This window comes from Panthera uncia, chromosome B1 (genome assembly GCF_023721935.1).
Source record: "Panthera uncia isolate 11264 chromosome B1, Puncia_PCG_1.0, whole genome shotgun sequence".
NCBI classification, from domain to species: domain Eukaryota; kingdom Metazoa; phylum Chordata; class Mammalia; order Carnivora; family Felidae; genus Panthera; species Panthera uncia.
This window is the reverse complement of record NC_064811.1, coordinates 20,913,397-20,937,279: the sequence shown is the minus strand read 5'-3', so window position 1 is coordinate 20,937,279 and position 23,883 is coordinate 20,913,397. Positions and strand designations below refer to the sequence as shown.

Below are 23,883 nucleotides of genomic sequence, written 5' to 3'. Positions count from 1 at the left end.
CGGGGCTCGAACTCACTGACCGCGAGATCGTGACCTGGCTGAAGTCGGACGCCCAACCGACTGTGCCACCCAGGCGCCCCTCGACAAGCCACTTTTAATTAGGAAGCTTACAGTGAATGACTTTGTGAACCATCAAGCAGCAAAAAGGGATGCAATATTAGGGTGACTTGGGCTTAGTTACACTTTCCCCACATCTCCCTCAAGTTCTGAAATTTATAGCTGCTCTAGAAGCAGCTAGGTCATAAGCTATTTGAGGCAAGGGACACAATTCCTACTGTGTAATATCTTCAGCGCCCGCAGTATCTTCTACAAATGATACAAATGGATGGAAATTGGAGCATTTTATAGATACGATCAAAGCTTATAAATAAAATATTAAAGCGCGGCAGAGAAGAAACTAATGGTTGCTAGGGGGAGAAAGTTGGGGGGTGGGCAAAATGGGTGAAGGGGAATGGGAGATACAAGCTTCCAGTTATGGAATGAATAAGTCACAGGGATAAAAGAGGGAATATAGTCATTGGCATTGCAATAGTGCTCTACGGACAGAAGGTAGCTATACTTGTGGTGAGCACAGAATAGTATAGGCTTGTCCAATCACCATGCTGGTTAGCTGAAAGTAATGTAACATTGTGGGTCAACAATACTCCAATAAAAAATATTTTTCTGGGGCGCCTGGGTGGCGCAGTCGGTTGGGCGTCCGACTTCAGCCAGGTCACGATCTCGCGGTCCGTGAGTTCGAGCCCCGCGTCAGGCTCTGGGCTGATGGCTCGGAGCCTGGAGCCTGTTTCCGATTCTGTGTCTCCCTCTCTCTCTGCCCCTCCCCCGTTCATGCTCTGTCTCTCTCTGTCCCAAAAATAAATAAAAAACGTTGAAAAAAAAAAATTAAAAAAAAATATTTTTCTAAGTTTATTTATTTATTTTGGAGAGAAAGTGAGTGTGTTTGCGTGGCAGGGGAGGGACAGAGGGAGAGGGAGAGAGAGAATCCCAAGCGGGCTTCATGCCCAGCACAGAGCCCCATGCCGGGCTCGATCTCACAACCTTGAGATCGCGACCTGAGCTGATATCAAGCCACCCAGGCGCCCCTAAAAATTTTTTTCAAGTAAAAAAAAACATTGAAGTGTAATTTTAATTTATGAATAAGTAATTAACACATAGAATAGGAAGCTCTTAATAACTCAGTATTGAAATTACGAACGTCCAACGAACTCATACAGATGCGGTTGGAATTCTGTGTGACTCGAGGCAAGTTACCAACACTCTCTTGAGTCTCTGTTTTCATTTTTGAAAGTGGAGATAAACAAGACAACTTCACTGAGTTGTACTAAAGCACCGGTGAGTTAATGTCCTCAATGGGCACCAGTGCAGAGTTGAGGACACAGCAGACGGTTGGCAATCAGAGCTATTTTACGCTCTCACGAGGGGCAGTAACACAGTTAGGTATCGGCTTAAACCTAAGAACTTCTTTTTTTGTCAGTATTAGATAAGGGTTCACTTCAGCTTAATCAAGATTAGCCAGGGCTTAAGATTCCAGAAAAGGGTGCACTGTCTGCTCTGTTAAAGGAGGACAAAGTCAAATTCTGGCAAACAAAAGTAGAAGGCATAAGAAGCAGTCAAGAATCCATTAACACTCTAGGGCACACTTCACCTAGAACAGCTCTTTGATCGCAGAGGGTGTCGCGTTCTTGGCCAGTTTCCCCAAATCCTTCCCTTTGTCTCCTATGGCTTCAAGTGTTTCAAGGTCGAGTTTCATGCACGTGGCCACCATCCCAGAGTATACTTCTAACAGGCAGCGGGATGCTTGGGCTACCAGCTCTCCTCTGGCCTTAGAGTCCTTCAAGTTTGCCACAACAGATTATTTTAAGAGCCCAGCCATCCTTTGGCCATCTAAAGAAAGTCTAAAATATTAACTGCCTGGTCCATTGAATAGGAACAATTTTTTAAAGTCATAATTTAATGGGCCTTTGACATAGCTCAGAATGGTAAACATCGGCCACAGAAATAAATCTTGAACTAGATTAAGATATAAATAGTAAATATGACTCAGAAAATACACCAAATATCAACATGCTTCACACTTACTAGATATTTTCCCTTCATTTCCTCACTGTCTCTGTTAATACTCAGCATTTATAGTTGTACCACAGCTTTCAGGTCTGATTGACTTTAACATCATTCCAAATTTTTACACTCCTTCATGTGGGATTACTTGTTAAAGTTTAACTCATTTGTTGAAATAATCATTTCCTTTGCTTATTCTCATTCTACATGTAGCCTACAGGTCAGTAAGAGTAGGGATACGGCAATGGTGAAATTGTTTCCTAGCTATTTCTGTTGTCTTTCTGCATCACAACTTCAGAATATCACTGTTACTTTATTTCAGCAATTAAAATTTCCCAAATACCAGAACATAGCCATATTTAAGTATCAACCTGAAAACCGTATTTTAAATACAAATTTGATTAGGTTTTCAACTTATGTCTAAAGTTATACATCAAATAAATTTTGGATTATGAGATGTTTTTACTTTATTTAATTAATATAGATGACAAAGTACATTGCTATTTATCAACTGGACACTTGTGAGCAGGTTTAAAATGACATATTTTCACTATTGCTTCCAAGAGCCTTTCCTAATCTTTGTTGTGAGGGGCTGTCCTGGGCACTGTAGAATGTTGTTGTCGGGTTTTTTTCAATTTTTTTAACGTTTATTTATTATTGAGAGACAGAGAGAGACAGAGCATGAGCAGGAGAGGGGCAGAGAAAGGGAAGACACAGAATCTGAAGCAGGCTCCAGGCTCCAGGCTGTCAGCACAGAGCCGGATGCGGGGCTCGAACCCACAAACCGCGAGATCATGACCTGAGTTGAAGCCGGACGCTTAAGTCCGACTGAGCCATCCAGGCGCCCCATGTGCACTGTACAGTGTTTGATGGCATCCCTGGCCTCTACTCATGAGACACTGGTAAAACCCCACCTCCCTCTGGCTCTGACAACCAAAAATGTCTACAGACATTGACAATGTTTCCTGGGGATGGGGAGGGGGGTGGGGGGGAGGGGCATGGGGTTGCCCTGATGTAGAGTCCTAAAATGCCTCTACCTAATGTTCACTAGCAACTAATTATTTTGTCTTACAGGAAACAAATGGTATTGGTATATTGTGCTGTGTATTTAAATCTCAGTCAGATCTATGTGTATTTCTCCTGTCTCCTTCCCTTGCTTCTATTCTTGTTCCTCTGTGTTCTTCCATATTGATTCCCTCATTCATTCGCTCTCTCATTCAATAACATTTACTGAGCAGTGACTTTACGCTATGCATGATTCTAGGTGTTAGATCTCTTGGTCATCAAAAGGTCCTTGTTCTCTCGGAGCTTACATTAGAATGACACTTTACTTATTATTATTTCTTTTTTTAATTAATTTTTTTTTTTTTTTTAAGTAGGCTCCATGCTCAGCATGGAGACCAACGTGGGGCTTGGACTCATGACCCGGAGATCAAGACCTGAGCTGAGATCAAGAGTCGGATGCTTCAGCCACCCAGGCACCCCATAGAGTGACACTTTTATTTTACACAGTAGTGAGCATGATCTTTTAAAAATATTAGTCAGGAATCAGAGAAGAGATGTCACTGGAAGAAGAGAGTAGGGAACTCCAAAATTCTGCCCTTCCGCTAAAGCAACGGTTAAGCTGGCTAGAAGTGTTAGATCAACTTTTTTTGAGTTCTGTAATTTGTTTAAAAAAAAAAAACAAACAAACATAAAATAAAACAAAACAAAAAAATAAAAAAAATTACAACCAAGGAAATCCTTCATGAAAAAAGAAGCTGCTGAATTTTGGAAAGAAAGCATTGTGGTATTTTAATTTACCCACCTACCATCGCCCATTCTCCAGCTTGGAGGCAGCTATGAAGATGTTCCTGCACCCATGTTCCTGGTGCAGCTTGCTGGCAATAGGGATCGTGAATCGAAAACTTGTGGTTGTGTGTTTTGACCTGTCTAGTAACTATCTGAGGGATTGGGCTGAAATGGCCTGCCCGCTTACTGAAAGCATTTAGGTGCAAATATACTAGCTAAAGCTTCTTGGGGCAGCAAAGGATAACAGATGAGGCAAGCAGCAGACAGACTGACAAGCCTGGAAATGAAGAGGCTGTGGAAGGATATATATGGAGATATAAAGGCTTTGAAAAACTCCTCTGTATTCAGGGGAATCTAGAAAAGATCGGAGAAGTACTTCAGCTTTCACCTCTGCCAGACTTCTGGGCTCTGGGCAAGCAGGAAGTGAAGGTTAGGGTAGAACTCTAAATGGCCTGGCGAGGGCTGGCTGGGTGGCTCAGTCGGTGAAGCGTCTGATTCTTGGTTTTGGTTCAGATCATGATCTCATGGTTCATGAGTTCAAGCACTACATTGAGCTCTGTGCTGACAGAGTGGAGTCTGCTTGGGATTCTCTCTCTTTCTCCCTCTGTCTCTGCCCCTCCCCCTGCGCTCTCTAGAGTCTCTCTCTCTCCAAATAAATAAATTAAAAAAAAAAAATTAAATGGCCTGGCTAAGCCTCGACGGAGTACCTCAACATAGAGCCAACCTGCAAAGACTGGGATAGATTTTTTTCTTTTGGTTTCTGATGTTTAAGGAAACCTCTGTCAAATTACCAGTTGGCCACTAGGCTAATGGAACAGAGACCTCAGTGGGCACTCCATACAAAAAAACAACAACACAATATTGACAAAGTAGTTTAGAAAAGTCACTAAACAAGCAACAACAACAAATTCTGGGGAGGGGAGACAATTTGATTTCTAGAGTTACCACACTATAATATTCAAGATATCTAGTTATGAACAAAAAATTTACTAGGCATGCAAAGAAATAAGAAAGTATAACTCAAGGGGACTAAGAGTACACTTACCATGACAAGCACTGAGTAATGTATGGAAAGTTGAATCACTATTGTACCCCTGAAACTAACATGACACTGTATGCTAACTATACTGGAATTAAAATTAGAAAAAAAAAAAAAAAGGTAAGTATAGCCCATTCACATGAAAACAAGAGATTAACAGAAACTATTCCTGAGGAAGCCCAGACACTAGACTTACTAGACAAAACTTTAGATCAACTGTCTCCCTATCTGACCTGGTCCCTAAGTCTCCTGTCTCACCTACTACCAGGTTATGTTTTGCTCACTGTCACCAGTCACACCGGCCATCTGGTTCTTTCAAACCATCAAGCAGGTTCCCATCTTAGGCCTTTAAACATGCTATGTATTCCCTCTGGAATGTTCTTCTCCTACTTCATTGCACAGCTCACTCTGCATATTCTGGTCTCTGTTCATATTCTACCTCCTCAGAAGTACTTTTCCTGATCACCTTACCTAAAGGTGACCTTACCTAAAGCCTTACGTTTACTTAAAGGCAAAGCCCTTTACCTAAAGCCACACCCTCCGTCACCTCCCTATCAATTTCTGTTTCCCTTCATGGTTCACATCACATTCTCTGAAATTATTTTCATTGGTTATTTATTTACTTGCTTGTTGTCTCCCTCACTAGAATGTAAGCTTCTTGACAGTAGGTACTTTTTACTGCAGATCACCCACCCTAGAATAGAAGAGGGAGCCAGAGCAGGACTGTGTAAGTATTAAATGAATAAATGAAAACAAGTTATAGAAGATGAACGAAAAGTAAAAACAAGAGAAGCTTATATAATTCCTATGAAAACTCTCTTCAGCTCGGAAATTTTGCCTACCAGTTGTTTAGCGAATCTGCTACAGAAAGTCTGTCCACCGACAAGGCCTCAAATGAGGTCAGTGGCGGAGGTGTCCTTAAGATTTTAAAGTAATCCTATTTGGGGCAGCAGTGGAACGGATAACATAAAAATGCTGCTTAGTATTGCCTTGAGGAAAGAATAAAGGGAAAACAGACTGACTAGTCTTTGTCTCTTCTTGTTCTGCAACTTTGGACTCAATGCCCAGAGAAGAGAGCTCTCTCTGATTCTGGCAAGGTTTTAAAATTACCTGAAAGAAAAAATTATTCTGAAGAATGACGTTTATGAGCGGCTGTAGGGTCACCCCATTTAGTATTAAACTATTTTTATTCTGAATGAAAATCTTTCTAGAACCTATTCTACACATCCACTTTCTCAACATATCAGCCCCTTTGTTTTCTTCCAAAAGCCACTCTAATGTACACGGTAACATTTTCTGAGGCAATAGGGCATGGTGATGAAGAAGACTGAAGTCAAAGAGCTTCGGATTGAAAGCCTGGCTTTGCCCCTCACCGGCGGAGCAAATGGACACTCTGTGCCTCAGCTTCTTCATCTAGAAATAGGGATAACACTAGTCCCTGCCTCGGCAGGTTACGCCTTGTAAGGACCAAGCGGATTGCCGCACGTAATGCGTTTAGCACACTGCCTGGTACACAGTCCTGCCTGCAAAACGTTAGCTGCCGCCGCCCTGACTGCCGTCACGGCTATTATTACGGCCATTTGTTTTTTGGTGTCTCAAGCGCCTAATAAAAGTCTTAAATTATTATAGTACATATACTATAGTAGTACATACTATAACTACGTACATACACGTGCACCGTAACTTTTTAAAAAGTCACAAGGTTACTGGCTTTTACATAAGATGGTCCCCGGCAGATTTTCTGGAGCGCTCTTATGTGCTGGTTATTATAGTTCTTCTATTTTCCTTTGTGAAGCCTCTGATTGCCGTTCTGCTGTTGTTAATTTTTCCCATCTGTGTCGGCCTCTTTCTATGCTTCCACTTTTGTAGGGGGGCATAAACACCAGTAAACCAAGCTTGTTAGGCATGTGTGTTAAGTAAAAGCTCTCCTAGGCATGGAGAGAGCAGGAATTTGACTCCGTGGACACCTCTTTTGGCTCTTCAGAGGTATTTTTCCCCTGGTTTCCTGATTCTTGGATAAACATAAAAAGTTATCTGAAATTTAAGTTTCTGAAGAGGCAGAGGTAATAAACATAAGTAAATGCTCAAATTAAGAATCCTCTCTAATTTAGTTCAAATAAAGACTCACTAACCTCCTACTACAGCTAGGTATTGAGGAAATACAGATGAATGATATGGCCTTCCACCTTAAGAAGCCTGCAATCTAGAGGGGAAGATAAAGCATAAACAAATAATGCCGTGACAATAAAATAGATACCAAAGGCTTTCACACTGGATACTATGGGAGCTAAAAAAAAAAAAAAAAAAAAAAAAAAGGGACCATAACCAAACCCGAGGACTCAGGGAAAGCTTCCTGAAAAGGATCATGCCTGAGCTGAGCCCTGCACGTTGCTTTGAGAGAGTTGGCAGGGGTGCACGTGCACGTGTGAGGTAATCGTTTGGTATTGCTATGATAAAAGACAGTGAGACAGGAAAAGGTGAAATCCAAAGCAACGAGTCAGACTGAATACAGGCCCGGGTCAAAAGAGGTCCTCATACACCAGGCTAAGAGGCTTGGACATCACTTGTGAAGAGATGGGAAGCCATTAAGAAAACTTTCAGGGGAGAGGTGTCTCGGCGGCTCAGGCAATCGAGCGTCCGACTCTTGATTTCATTTCAGTAAAGATCTCATGGTTGTGAGATCGGGCTCTGAGCTGGGTGTGGAGCCTGCTTAAGATTCTCGCTCTCCCTTTGCCCCTTCCCCCTTCCCCGTTTCTCAGAAAAGACAACTTGAAGGAAAAAAAGCAATTTTTAGATTTTCCTTTTCGATGTGTAACTCAGGCAGCACTGTGAAAGACAAGGCAAAGCTAGAAAACACTGGAAGAAGAGAGACCGGTTAGGTATCTGTTGCAATTAATAAGCCAGAGATGGAAAAGCCTGGATAAGGGCAAGGTGGCAGTTATGGCGAGGAAGAGAGGGAGAGCGAGGTCCCAGATGCATGTTGAAGATAAAACCGGCTGGCCCTGGTGACTTACCACAGGAGAGGGATGCGAGGCTGAGAGGAGTCAGGGTTTAGGCCTTGAATTACTGATTAGATGAGAGCACAGTGAGTTGTGAGAGAAGTAGCATAGCTTTTTTGTTGTTGGTCTTTATTTTGTTGGTCTTTGTTTGTTTTATTTTTGTATTTTATTTTATTCTTTTTTGAATAGTGGGTATTGGAACAGAAATGAATGCCTTTAAGTTGAGTTATGTTAAGCCTGAGTTAATTACTATAGAGGTCAGAACTGTAGATAAAAATTTTAGAGTAATGAATAAATAGAGCCGACAAAGCAGGTACATGGGAACATGTATGAAAAGAAGGGCAGCCGAACAAGGGTGGGGTGGGACACTGGAGAACACTGGTGCTTACAGAGGGGCAGGGGAGGATGGCCCGTGAAAGAACCCGCGAGATCACTCTGACAGGTGCGTAGAGAGAACAGTGCCATGAAAGCCAAGCACAGCTTTCACACGGAGAGATCAACAAAAAAGCTCAACACGCCGGTAACAGCTGCATTTTTTGAGCACTCACTGCATATCAGTCAATGTGACGTTTTAGACATTGTGTCTCATTTGATCCATGGGCCCTAGAGGATGCGTCTGAAGTTCAGCGAAGCCATGGAACTTACCAAGGTCATAGGGCGAGCTGGCGGGACTGGGATCTGAACCCAGGTCGGCTGGGTTACAAAGCCCATGTTCTTAATTCTGCTGGGGTAACAGAACTTCTTCAGGATGCAACCTAATATTATTGTAATAAGGAATGCTCTAGATTGCTTTTCCAAAAAGCAGATCTTAAAAACTATCCCATAATCTCAGAGGGATATTTAATATCTGATGAGATCATTATACATTTGATCACTTTACACAGTTAAAATAGATTATTTGGCTGATGTATTTCTTCAAGATCTTTTTATTTCATAAATACCACCCTTGTCAAATTAGAAGAACAATAAAGTGTAACACAAGGCAATACACTCAACCGATTTGAGCTCTGCTGCAGGGAAGTCAGAAGGAAGGTCCTGGATGGACCCAGTCAGTGTCCCCCAGAGGAAAATGAAACACCCTGGACCTGAGTGCACTTAGTTTCCTCGCAGACACTACTACCGGTCTGAAGGAAAACCAGGGAGGATGTACAGAATTTAACACAAACCTACCACAAACATAGAAAAGTTAATTAAAAGAGCTATTCCATACAAGGTTTTATTTTAGATAATGAATAAGTATCCATCTAAAGATAGTGTCACATTTTGTTATAAAAGCTGTAATTTCCCTATTTCCCACTAGAGGAAGCAATAGCATTACTCTTACCATTTGGTGGATAAAATACTGCATATTCTTCTAGTCCTAGTTTTCCTGTAAGAAAAAAACAAACAAACCATAGAAGGTTTCAATACGATTAAATAAAATAAATCTTTAAAAATTAACTTATTTTGTGGATATACTAATAATGCAATTTTAAAAGGCACAGTACGATCTCCTTTAACTTCATTTTAGGAAATGGAATTACTTTGAAAATATGCCACTAATCTTTTGATATTAGCAAATCCTTTCATCAGTTAAAGTCAATAATACAAATTTAAGTGTGAGGCAATTGATACAAAATAATTAAAAGAACAAATGCTTTCAAGTGCCTTAAGCATTTAAGAAGAGAAGCATCTATTTAGAAGCATAGAATTGTTTTGCTAACTATAAATAATTCTAATCTGTTTATTAAAGTAAGTCCTAAGCTTTGCAGCGCCTCATTAGTTTTACATTCTTATGGAATGTGCTGAAAAGTTAAAAAGTAAATGTCTTAAACCATATAGTGGTAATATTTTCTGAATCCTAAAACAGTTCATGTGGTCCAAGAATGAGGCTAAATATTGGAAAGCAGAATTGTTTCAGAAAATGAAAGTATATTCGCTATAATCAAATGTTTGAAGTAGTTTTTAAAAAAATATAGCTTTCCCTTAACTTTTAAGGTTCTGAGGTCTCCCCCCCCCCACCTTCCATTGAATATCTTTAGATAGCCTTTATCTTGACAGTTTTTTCTAATACCTTTCGTTGACTTTTCTATTGAAAAGTCTCATGCATTCTTGCACTTGGCTTTAAGGTAAGGTTTTTAGTTAAAAAATTTTTTTGCTCTTCTTGTTGGGGGTGGTGGCAGAGAGGGGACAAATAAGAAGAATGAGCAGTTTAGGTTAGGGTGGAGACAACAAGCACTGAGCTTGTGAGTAAGGAGAATGGAATAATGAAAGGTAGATGAGAGAGAGAGAGAGAGAGAGAGAGAGAGAGAGGGAGAGAGAAAGTGCGAGAAAGAGAGACAGAGAGACAGAGAGAGGGAGATGATAGACAGTACTAGCTGGGTACTAAATATGAGGCTAGGTGCAAACCCTTGTAAATTCCTAAGTGATAAGAGACTAGGAGAATCTTTTGTTCTATTGGGATGACTCTGGTGGACTTCTGGATGGGGACTGGTCACCAGAAAGACCAAGTCATGATTAGAACCCTGGAATTTTCAGCCCCATCTCCCATTTTCCAGAGAGGGGACAGGAGCTGGAAATGGAGTTAGTAATTGATCATACCTATGTGAGAAACCCTCCATAAAATCCCAAGTAGTCAGGGGTTCAGAGAGCTTGCAGGTGGGTGAACATATCAATATTGGGAGGCTGACACACCCCAACTCCATGGGGACAGAAGCTCCTATGCTCAGGACCCTCCTAGACCTTGCCGTATGTATGTCTTCATCTGGCTGTTCATCTGTATCCTTTATCACATCCTTTAATAAACTGGTAGATGTACGTTTCCTCGAGTTATGTGAGCTGCCCTAGCAAATTAACTGAACCCAAGAAGCAGGTTGTTGGAACCTCTAATCTATAGCTGGTTGGTCAGAGGCACAGGTGATAAACGGGGTTTTGACTGTCATCAGAAGAGTGTGTGTGTGTGTATGTGTGTGAGGGGTATGGCAGTCTCATGGGACTGAGCCCTTAGTCTGTGGGATCTGAGGCTATCTCTGGGCACACAGTGCAGAACTGAGTTAAATTGTAGGATGCCCAGGTGGTGTCGGAGACTTGTTTCTTGTTTTAGGGAAAATTCCCATATATTTGGTGTTGGAAGTGGAGTGTTTTATATGAGTAGTAAATGATACACATGGTAGAGAAACACAGTAGGAAAGAACTGGATTTTTCCCTACACAGGAAGGAAAAATGAGTTTTTCTGATACAGTAAGATATAGCCTAGTTCCTCAAGGACCTATGATTTCGTGGGAGAGGAGTGGGAATCCTTCCACATGTAGGGAATATATACAGGCCAGAATAAATATGGTAACGTGGGATAATCAGGGGATCAAAGTGAGCTGGGTTAAGACAAAATTGACTGATAGAGGGCCTTAAAATCTTGGCTGAGTTTAGAAGTGAACCCATTGAATAAGTTCTACAGTCAGCTTTTTAGCAAATGATGTTAAAGAAACAAACAAGCAGACCAAAGGTTTCTATAAGCTCAGTTTAGAAGCAGTGGAATTAAGAGAGCCCCCCAGTTTGGGGAGGGGGAGCCTGATCCCAGCCAGGTAATGTAGGCTCATCCTAGGGCAGGGGTTACAGCAATCAGGCAGACAGTCAGACTTAGGAAATATGGGAGAAAGAGTTTATTTCTTTATGGGAACAGAGCATGATCACACACAATAGGGTTATAAGCTTTCAGTGATTGGTATTCACCACTTAATAAAAAGGAGAAATTGAGAAAGGCTTCCTGCTGAAATTAGTTCAGCTGTCAGGTAATAGCAGGATATTGAAATAGCAATATCTGGTAGGCAGCTAGTGATAAAGAAGGGAAGAAAGCACCAAAATAGAAATTAGCATGCTAATAGCTTATAAATTACATCAAATTTTAAGTGCTGGAGAACATTTTGAGAGAAGGAATAGAGAAGTTAAAAAAAGCAGCAGAAGAAGCAAATTCATGTGATTAAGTCGTAGTTAGGGGGGAAAATAAAAGTCAACAGATATGACAAAAACAGCAATAGAGGAGCGAGCAAACAGGAAAGATAAAGGGTTCTTCTGGGAACCACCCGCCTTTGATTGTGCTGAGTTGTTCACCCGTGATTTGAGTAGGAGTTGAAAGCATCTGAGAGGAATTTCATTAACAATAAAAAAATTAACAACACTAATATATGCTATAAAATGTAACAGTCTTGCTATGATTTTGTAAGTCTTAAAAAATACTCCCTTTATGTAACTAAAATTTTACCTCTGATGTATGATTTCGGTGGTGAAGCGCTGTTGTACGCAAAATGACCCAACACAGATGTATCCCGGGAGAAACAAAGTAATACCTAGGTACAACAGGGGAAGAAACAAACAATTAAGCACTGTTTTATAACAGGTAATTAATTCATCGCTATTTCCTTCCTAGGAGGCACTGAGGTAGAATCTTTCCAGTTCAGTATTGTGCCTGGAAATGGGAGGAGTGCCCTCTGTTGGTGCACCTGCACTAAGTGTTACAGGGGATGCCAAATGCGATGGCCAAAGTTCACCCAAAGACTTCTCACTGTGAGCCCCGTAAATCTTGAACAAGCTACTAACTACCAGTTGATTCTCTTATTCTGTTTTCCATCTGGAAAAGAGAAGTAGCTGGGAGACATTTGACACGATGACAAATGTATAGGAGGACCCTAGGTAACTACGTGGCCCACAGAGCAGCCTGGGGAGTGCAGGAAGCTGGAAGTAGTCTCTGCGGGGATGCAGGAGCAGACAGGTGGGTGTGTCAGGGAAAGCAACTCGTGGGTGTCTAGAAGGGACAGCAGCAGTGGAACGAGAGAGAGCTAAAGAGCTAATACAGGTCAGAAGCTGGTTGTCCTGACCAGCAGGTGCAGTGGGGCAAGTCGGCCTGGAGATGAAAATAGGAAGGGCAGAAAGTCAGGATCAACGATGTCCTTAGGAGGGACCGGGTTGCTGAGACCAGCTTGGAACTTGGGGGCAGGAGGTCAATCCTAAGGTGATTAGTGACAGGAAATCTGGGTCCTGGGATTGAAAAGATGCTACTGAGAAAAGAATCGAGAATGACAGGAAAAGGTAGAAGCCCATTTAACAGAACAGGGGCACAAGGTCAGGGTTGGACTAGGAAGCAGGAGCCAATGGAGAAGCTGTGGGTCCAGGACATAAAAAGGGGGCCCAGCTTTAGAAAAAGAATAGATATGGAGATTAAGCATCAGTGAGGACCAATGGCGAAATGTACCAACCATTGCCACTGATTGACTTTTACTGTATTTTAAAAGACTACGTAAGCAATACACGGTTATGGTAAAAACTGTAAACACAGATCATCAAAAAAGGAGAAAAAAAAACACCTATAAGCCCATCAGTGTTAATATTCTGATGTATATCTTTCAGACTGCTCTTATTCATATATACATACATACATACATTTTTCAAACAATAGTTAGGCATACTGTTCTATAATCTATTTTCTCTCAGTATTATAATAAATATTCCAAGTCCACATTTTTTTAATGTTGCAGAATATGCCACTATATGAATAAACATAGCTTATCTAGCCTGTCTTTTACTGTTGAACATTTAATTACTTCCACTTTTCCCCAACTATAAACAGTGCTGAAGTAAACTTCCCTATAGCTAAATATTTATGTACACCTTTACTTAAATTCCTAAAACTGAACTAGCTGTCTGGCCAAAGCAATGGGCATTTTAAATCTAAAACTTTTGATACACATTGTCAAACTGCCCTCTAGATAGAGTTTGTCATGTTTTTGTTTTTAATAATACAGCAATAAGACAGTGTACTTTTTCTCTTATTCTCATCAAAACAGGTTATCAGCATAAGTACAAACAGCATTTTGCTTTAATTACTAATATGGTTGAACATTTTTCCGTTTGCATTTATTTTGTTATTTTCCAGCTCATCATCTTAGTCCATTTTAAAATAGATGTTTTTAAAATTATTGATTTGTTTACATTTTTTGTATATTAACAATTCTGACCTTTGGTCTAATTACATGTTTCAAATGGCTTTGCTCAAACAATTTATTTTGACACAGAGATGTTCTTTTTTTTGTTTGTTTATTTTTGAGAGAGACAGAGTGTGAGTGGGGGAGGAGCAGAGAGAGAGGGAGAAACAGAATCAGAAGCAGGATCTAGGCTCTGAGCTGTCAGCACAGAGCCTGAAGTAGGGCTCGAACCTATGAACCATGAGATCATGACCTGAGCCAAAGTCAGACGCTTAACTGAGCCACCCAGGCGCCCCCTGACACAGAGATGTTCTTAATTTTTATGTGCTCAAATCTCCCAAAACTTTAATGCTTAGAAAGTTCCTCCCCACATTTAAAATATTCTCTGTATATTCACCTAGATTATGAAAGTCTTTAGGGTTTTTCATCCAATATTTCTGGTTATTCCCCTCTGGCTATATGTCAGCCTATCTTTTCCAGCTCCTTTGGGGTTAGGTGTGGCCATGTGATTTGCTCTTCAGTCAATGAAATACATACGTGCCATTTGAAAATTTCTGAATGAAAGCTTCAAGAACCGGAGCAGTAACCACATTCCTTTTCCCTCTGCATGGCAACCGCCAGTGTTCTAGACAGTGGTTACCCTATCAGCCTAGGCTCTGGAGTGAGGATGACACAGACCTAGGTCCCATCCTATCAGAGGGACATGACCACGAGCAAATCTCAACCTGTGTTGAGATTTTTTTGCTTGTATGTTATCGCAGTATAACCCAGCGCATCCTGACTCAAACAGGAAATTCTGTCTAGCATTTTTTTAGTGGCTTAAAACAATAAAAATTTATTCTCTCACAGTTCTACTGGACCAGAAATCCAAAATCAAGGTAGAGGCAGGGCCATACTCCTTCCAGAGCTTCTGGGGGAGATTCCTCCCCGCCTCTTCCAGCTTCTGGTGTCTCCAAGTGTTCCTTGGCTTGAAACTGTATAGCTATAATCTCAGCCTCCAAATTCACATATCTTTTATTCTTCTCTCTCCTCTAGGTCTCTCTCTCTCTCTGTCTCCCTCTCGTTGAAGTATAGTTGATATACAATGTTGTATTAGTTTCAGAATAGTGATTCCACAATTCTATACATTGAGCAGTGCAACCCTTGCTAAGTATAGTTACCTCCTAACACTATACAAAGTTATTATTTTCTTAACTATATTCTCTATGTTGTATTTTTCATTCTTATGCCTTATCTATTTTATAACTTGAAGCTTATGCCTCTTATTCACCTATTTTGCCCATCCCCTCACCCGTCTCTAGTCTGACAACCACCAGTTTTTTCTCTGTATTTATAAATCTGTTTTTTGGATTGTTCATTTGTTTTGTTTTCTTAGACTCCACATATAAGTGAAATCACATGGCATTTGTCTTTCTCTGTCCGACTTGTTTCACTTGGTATAATACGTTCTGGATTCATTCATGTTGCCGCAAATGGCAAGAGAGATGAATGGATAAAGAAGTTGTGGTATATAAATACAATGGATTACTACTCAGCCATAAAAAAGAATGAAATCTTGCCACTTGCCTAGCATTTTTGATAAATTCATTTTGTGGTAAATGCATTAACCCATTTGGAATTCTGTTTGAAACTGCACCACTCGAGTTGAAATTCTATTCCACTACTTACTAGCTGTGTGACATTGGGCAAGTTACCAGACTTCTTGGTGTTTCAATATCCTCACGTGTAATATGCAGACCCTAAGAATACCTACATCAGAGGCTATTGTGGGATTAATTAATATACATAAAGTGTATAGAAAAGTGCCTAGCACATGGTGAATATTATTAAAATGTTAGCTGCAATTACTATTACCACTACTATCATTTTAATTTTATTCTATACTCTGTATTTTCCCCACTGTATATTTAATTTGGGGCTTGTTTTTATTTTATTTTATTTTATTTTTTAAAGTTTATTTATTTATGTTTGAGAGAGACAGAGAGAGAGAGAGAGACAGAGCACACGAGTAGGGGAGTGGCAGAGAGACAGGAGAGAGAGAGAATCCCAAGCAGATTCCGCACTGACAGCGCAGAGCCCAATGTGGGGCCTGAACTCACGAACTGCAAGACCATGATCCGAGCTGAAACCAAGAGTTGGAAGCTTAACTGAATGAGCCACCCAGGCACCCCTGGGATTTGTTTTTATTTATATGGCTCACGACTGTCGTGTTTCTTCAACTTTAAATTTTGTTTATCCACATTTCTGGAAAATTCTCAACCATTATCTTTTTGAATGATGCCTTTGCCCCATTCTCTATTCACTTCTACTTGACTCCTATGACACGTAGGACTGAGCTACACTTACTCAACCTGCCATATCTCTTAATTACTTTTATTACGTGCCCCATTCTGAATGACTTCTACAGATATTATCTTTTAAAAATCAGTTCACTAATTCTTTCCTTCTGTTTCTACAATGTACCAGGCACTGTTCTAGGTGCTTAGTGCTTGGAAAGATGGAGTTACTATCAACTGAAATAGGGAAAGTTGAGTGGAACAATTTTGGGAGTGAGATCAGGGTTCAGTTTTCAACATACCAAATTCGAGATATCTCCAAAAATCTAAGTGGAGGTATTGAATAGGCAGTTGGAGATTGGGAGAGAAGTGTGGACGGAAGATGTAAATTTAGAAGGTATCAACATATACATGATAATGAAAATCACAAGAGAGTTGAACTTGGTGAAATCAGCAAGTGAGTGAGTATAACTAGAAAAAGACGAAGAACTGAGACCTGAGGCACTTTAACATTAAGATATGAAGGAGAAGGGAAGGAACGAGTCTTAGAGATTGAGGAAAACCAAGAGAGGTAGATTTCCCATGATGCTAATAAAGGGGCGTTAGGACCTCTCATTAGCATGGGTCCCTTTGGGTGCTGGGAATTGCTGGGAGGTATAGCATGCTCTAAATAAGGAGGGCAAATCAGGCTGTGATCAGAAAATGTTTCTATGTATGCATTTCTAATAAACTGCCTAATATGATCTCAGAAAAATGGGCCCTGAACTTCTTACTGTTCTAATAATTTGTCATGATTTTCCCCTTGTTCTAAAGAACTATGTGTGTTCTTACCTAATTATGATTTATTTGTAACATTATATTCTATATCTTTAAAAGGTTTCCCAAATTATATAAGCTTCAGGTTCCCAAAATGCTAGATTTGCCTCTGGTCACCAGTAAAGTAAGAGAAGAACCAGAAAGAGTGTGGTGTCTTAAAAGCCAAGTGAAGACAGGGCACAACTGGGTCACATGCTGTTAAGAGATCAGTTAAGAGGAGGACTGACCACCGGTCATTGGATTTAGTTATTGGGAACCTTCCCAACAGCAGTGTCAGCTCCAAAGGTAGAACATATCTGTTTTTTTTTTTTAAATATATATTTTAAATCAATTAATTTTGAAAGAGAGAGAGAAAGAGCATGAGTAGGGGAGAGGCAGAGAGAGAGAGGGAGACAGAGAATTCCAAGCAGTCTCCGCACTGGCAGCACAGAGTCTGACGCGAGGCTCGAACTCACGAACCGGAAGGTCATGACCTGAGCCAAAACCTAGAGTCGGATGCTTAACCGACTGAGCCACCCAGTGCCGCTGTTTTTTGGTTTTTTTTTTAAAGTTAACAATGAATTTCAGACATCCTTTCATACCAGTACATATGAACACATTGCTACTTTATATAGAGCTGCTTCATTTTAAGAGCTACCTTGCATTTCATTATAAGTATAAACCATAATTTATTTAATGGGTTAGTCCCTTATAAAAGAACATTCAAATAATTTTCAATTTTATGCTATTTCTTGCAGTGCCAAAATAATTTGCCTTTTACTGTGTCATTTCATACACATATGAGTATCTCTGTAGGGCAAATACATAGAAATATAATACATAGAATAGAATTTACAAGAGTAAATAATTTTAATATTTTATTTGATAAATATGCATTTAATTGAATTATTTTATTAGTTCTAATAGCTTTCAGTTAATTCCTTTGAATTTTTATACATCTATACTTGATAATAATTTTATATTCTTTCTGACATCTATAACTCCAATTTATATGAAAACGTGACAGACCAAAGGTTTTGACCTTTGGGATGCAACAAAGTCAGTCCTAAGGAAGTATGTTGCAATTCAGGCCTATCTGAAGAAGCAAGAAAGGTCCCAAATATACAACCTAACCTTACACCTCAAGGAGGTAGAAAGGAAACAGAAAATAAAGCCTAAACCCAACAGAAGAAGGGAAATAATAAAGATTAGAGCAGAAATAAACAATAATAGAAACAAACAAACAAAAAAACCCCAGTAGAACAGATCAATGAAACTAAGAGCTGGTTTTTTGAAAGAATTAACAAAATTGATAAACCCTTAGCCCGATTTATCAAAGAGAGGACCCAAATAGATAAAACCAATGAAAGAGGAGAAATCACAGCCAATAAAGACCACAGAAATACAAACACTTATAAGAGAATACTATGAAAAATTATATGCCAACAAACTGGGCAATCGGGAAGAAATGGACAAATTCCTAGAAACTCACAAACTACCAAAACTGAAATAGGGAGAAATAAAAAATTTGAACAGACCCATAACCAGCAAAGAAATTGAATCAGTAATCAAAAATCTCCCAACAAACAAGAGTCCTTGGGCCATATGGCTTCCCAGGGAAATTCTACCAGACATTTAAAGAAGAGCTTAATACATATTCTTCTCAAACTGTTCCAGAAAAAATAGAAATGGAAGGAAAACTTCCAAACTCATTCTATGAAGTCAACATTACTTTGATTCCAAACTAGACAAAGATCCCACTAAAAAGGAGAATTACTGGCCAATATTCCTGATGAACATGGATGCAAATATTATCAACAAGATACTAGCAAATTGAATTCAACAGTACACTAAAAGAATTATTCACCGTGATCAATTGGGATTTATTCCTGGGCTGCAGGGCCAGTTCAATATTGGCAAATTAATGAACATAATTTATCACATTAATAAAACAAAGAATAAGAACCATATGATCCTGTCAATAGAGGCAGATAAAGCATTTGAAAAACAGATCATCCATTCTTGATAAAAACCCTCAACAAAGTAGGGATAGATGGAGCATACCTCAACATTATAAAGGCCATTTATGAAAGACCCATAGCTAATATCATTCTCAATGGGGAAAAACTGAGACCCTTACCCCTATGGTCAGAAACAAGACAAGGATGTCCACGCTCACCATTACTATTTAACATAGTACTGGAAATCTTAGCCTCAGCAATCAGAGAACAAAAAGAAATAAAAGGCATCCAAATCAGCAAAGAAGAAGTTAAACTTTCACTATTTGCAGATAACATGATACTCTAGAAACCTGAAAGAAAGTCCACACACAAAAAAAAACAACACGCTAGAACTAATGCATGAATTTAGCAAAGTTGCAGGATATAAAACCAATGTGCAGAAATCTGTTGCATTTCTATATAGCAATAAGAAAATCAAGGAATCTATCCCATTTGCAATTGCACCAAAAACAGATACACAGGAAAAAAACCAACTAGAAAGGTAAAAGATCTGTACTCTGAAAACTATCAAAACTTATAAAAGAAATTGAAGAGGAAACAAAGAAATGGCAAAGTATTCCATGCTCATGGAAGAACATCGTCAAAATGTCTATTCTACCCAAAGCAATCTACACATTTAATGCCATCCCTAGCAAAATGCCACCAGCACTTTTTGCAGAGCTAGAACAGACAATCCTAAAATTTGTATAGAACCACAAAAGACCCCAAATAGCCAAAACAATCCTGAAAAAGAAAAGCAAAACTGGAAGCATCACAATTCTGGATTTCAAGCTATATTACAAAGCTGTAGTCATCAAGACAATATGGTACTGGCACAAAAACAGACACATAGATTAATGGAACAGAATAGAAAACCCAGAAATGGACCCATAACTGGATGGCCAATGAATCTTTGACAAAGCAGGAAAGAATATTCAAAGGCAAAAAGATAGTTTCTTCAACAAATGGTGTTGGGAAAATTGTACGGCAACATGCAGAAGAATTAAACTGGACCACTTTCTTACACCATACACAAAAATAAATTCAAAATGGATGAAAGACCTGAATGAGAGACAGGAAACAATCAAAATGCTAGAGGAGAACATGGGCAGCAACCTCTTTGACCTCAGCCGGAGCAACTTCTTACTAGACACATTGCCGAAGGAAGGCAAGGGAGACAGAAGCAAACATGAACTACTGGGACTTCGTCAAGATAATATGCTTCTGCACAGTGAAGGAAATGATCAACAAAACTAAAAGCCAGCGTACAGAATGGGAGCAGATATTTGCAAATGACATATCTGATAAAGGGTTAGTCTCCAAAGTCTATAAAAAACTTACCAAACTCAACACCCCAAAAACAAATAACCCAGTTAAGAAATGGGCAGAAGACATGAATAGACACTTTTCCAAAGAAGACATCCAGATGGCTAACAGACACATGAAAAGATGCTCAACCACACTAGTCATCAGGGAAATACGAATCAAAACCATGATGAGATACCACTTCACACCTGTCAGAATGGCTAAAATGAACAACATAGGAAACAACAGGTATTGAGGATCCAGAGAGAGGGGAACCCTTTTGCACTGTTGGTGGGAATGCAAACTGGTACAGCCACTCTTATAAAAAGAAATTGAACAGTATGGAGGTTCCTCAAAAAACTAAAAACAGACCTACCCTATGATCTAGCAATTGCACTATTAGGTATTTACCCGAAGGTTACAAAAATACAGATTTGAAGGGGATACATGCACCCCAATGTTTATAGCAGCATTATCAACAATAGCTAAACTATGAACAGAGCCCAAATGTCCATCAAATGATGAATGGATAAGGAAGATGTGATGTACATATTTACAGTGAAATATTACTCAGCCGTCTAAAAGAATGAAATCTTGCCATTTGCAATGACATGGATGGAGCTAGAATGTATTATGATAAGAGAAATAAGTCAATGAGAAAGACAAATACCATGTGATTTCATTCATTTGTGGAACTTAAGAAACAAAGCAGATAAACACATGGGAATGGGAATGGGAAGGAAGAGAGGGAAACAAACCACAAGAGACTCTTAATGATAGAGAACAAACTATGGGTTGACAGAGGGAGGTGGGCTAGATGGGTGGCTAGATGGGTGATGGGTATTAAGGAAGGCACTTGTGATGAGCACTGGGTGTTGTATGTAAGTGACGAATCACTGAATTCTACTCCTGAAACCAATATTGCACTGTATGTTAACTAACTAACTAGCTATATATTTGTTCTAAGCAACTAAATTTGTGGTAATTTGTTATAGCAGCACTAATAAACTATACAATTAAAATAACTAATAAAGTAATACAGCCAATATAATAATAAACTAAAACAACCAATAATAAACTAATACAATTAAAGTAAAATAAAATAATGCAAAAGAAATATTCCTACACATATCTTTCTAGCATTGTCTGGAGGGAAAACAATTCCTAAAGAAATGTCTTCGTTAACTTTCCCTTAGCAGGCTAGTGGGAACATACTAATGTCAGGAGAAGCTCTGTGCTTAAATATATACTCCTCAAGTCTTTTGCCGCAGAGAAGGCAAGATATTTGAGACCACTCTATAGCGAATATTGGTGCCTGTAAAGGGATGTTGCCAGAGAGAGGTCATACGTCAGACATTATGCACTAGTGTGCCAGCCTCGTGTGCAAGCGAAGATCTGCCAACTTCCATTCTAACCAGAGTTGTTTTAGCTCCTGAGATACCAATTTGGTAACTGTAAGGAAGTAACAGTTCAATTGTAAACTTGCTATAAAATGTTGTGAAGGTGCCCGGGTAGCTCAGTCAGTTAAGCGTCTGACTCTTGATTGTGGCTTAGGTCATCGTCTCATGATTTCTGGGTTGGAGCCCCGTGTTGAGCTCCACACTGGCAGTGCAGAGCCTGCTTGGGACTCTCTCTCTCCCCCTCTCCCTGCCCCACCCCAATTCGCACGTGCTCTCTTTCTCTCTCTCAAAATAAATGAACTCTTTTAAAAAAGTTGTGATTATATAAAGATGACAATTTCAGTGAACCAGAAATTAACTAGATAATTAACTAGAAAGCTTAACTTTGATTACTCAGTAATTAAGTGAAAACTGAACTTGATGAGGATGAGGTCACACATGGTAATGACGTACTTTATTTAGAAGAGCTGTAAGAACTTGCATGTGTAAGTCTCAACTACGGTTTATACAGCGGAATTACACCTAAAATGTCTATATATAGCTACAAAACATTTACTCAAGCGTACAGTTTTCTTTAGTGTCTTGAAAAAATTTATGGTGAATGTTTCTAAGAAATAAGTTATTAAAAAGCACATAAGAAACAATGGGTATCAATTGGAAATCACTTAGAACTATTACACAACTTTTTTCACTTCTGGCTCTTGCATTTTTACTCACACCGATGGGGAGAATTTCAAATGATAAATTTGCAAAACCGATTCTTAAAACACTCTTCCCTGATTTGCATTTTCATAAATGAAAGGGCAAAGTGGCTTACGAGGGCTTTGAAATTGGGCGGATCTGGCCTCGCTCTGAGTCTCTGCTTCTTCATCCGTAAAATGGGAATACACCTACCTTGCAGATAAGAATTCCTTTTAAAGTAAATAAAGTATCTGCAGCGGATCCTGGAACTTAACAGGCCATGCATAAATAGATGATAACAGTGCTAACGATCTCACTTGCAATGATTGGAGAATACTGGGAGAAAAAAAAAAAAACAAAAAAAAAAAACAAAGGCCTCTTTCTGGTCTAGTTTCTTGCCTAGGCACGGGCTCTCATCTTCTTATCACATTCTTATAAGAAAAAAAACAAACTTTTAAAACCTTCCCCTTCTCTGTGTGACTTCCAACCTGTACATTCTTTCTGAGTGTCTAATCTGAATTCCCGGAGCCACCATGCTTGAAACTATCCGAAACCGGAAAATCCAGTCATTCTTGATTCTCTACCTACATATGCAGCCAGTTACGGAAATCTACCTTTGATAGCTTGCTCGCTCTCCCTCCCTCTCTCTCTCTCTCTCCCTTCCCTCCCTCTCTCCTTCCAACAAATATTTACTGAACACATGCTGTGTGGCAGGCACTGTTAAAAATAATACTGTACGTCACATGCTACGTGCAATGGAAAAAAAATAATGCAGACAAGACAGATAATGCAGGCACATATATTGGGAGAAGTTTGCTACTTAAATTAGGGACCTAGAAGTGGTCAGGAAATGAGCCTGGGGTAATAAGATTTTTGGTAGAAGAAAAGCCCCCTGGAAGCACATAGGTAAGTCTAGAATTTAAGGGAGAGGTCCAGAAAGAGATATAAAATGGGGAGTTGTCAATATGCAGATGATATAAAACTGTGAGAATAGATGAGATCACCAAATGCAAAGAGAAAAAAAAAAAAAAAAGAGGTCCAGAGACTTATCCTTGGGGGTACTCCAGGGTAAGACAAGGAGATGAGACACGAGACGAGGTGAATGAGAATGCCAGCCGGTAAGAGAGAAGGCAACTAAAACACACAATATCCTAGAAGACAAGTGAATAAAGAGAAGACAAGGAAAGGGGGGTGATGAATTGAATGAAACGAGTAAGACGAGAAGTGGGAACAAGATTCTGCAATATGAAGTCGCTTGTGACTTAGTGGACTTGTGACTTTAGTGGAACAGCTGGACAAAAAGAAATGGAATAAAGGAGGATTCAAGGGAGAATAGGAGGACGGAAATTGAAAACAATATCTACAGATTTTTTTAAAAGAGGTTTTGCTGAATAAGGGAACAGAGGAATGGGGTTGTAGCTGGAAGAATAGGGATCAAGAAAGATTTTTGTTTCATTTTATTTTGCTTTGTTTTTTAGATGAGAGGGATGACAGCACATTTGTACACTGAGAGGAGCGATCCAGTAGATAGGGGAAAATTGACAGTAGAAAAACTAATAGGGGCACCCGGCTGGCTCAGTCCGTT

At 39.6% G+C, this 23,883-nt stretch overlaps 1 protein-coding gene across 2 annotated transcripts in view; it reads right to left on the bottom strand.

Annotated features, from left to right (window-relative positions):
- TBC1D19 (TBC1 domain family member 19) overlaps positions 1-23,883 on the bottom strand; it is a 146,737-nt gene that overhangs the window by 20,443 nt on the left and 102,411 nt on the right. For both annotated transcript variants that reach the window (XM_049631874.1, XM_049631875.1), the window contains 2 exons: positions 12,125-12,209; positions 9,212-9,256 (listed from right to left, as the gene is read on the bottom strand). In XM_049631874.1, coding sequence (XP_049487831.1) covers positions 9,212-9,256; positions 12,125-12,209 — 130 coding nt within the window. The remainder of the gene's footprint in view (positions 1-9,211; positions 9,257-12,124; positions 12,210-23,883) is intronic.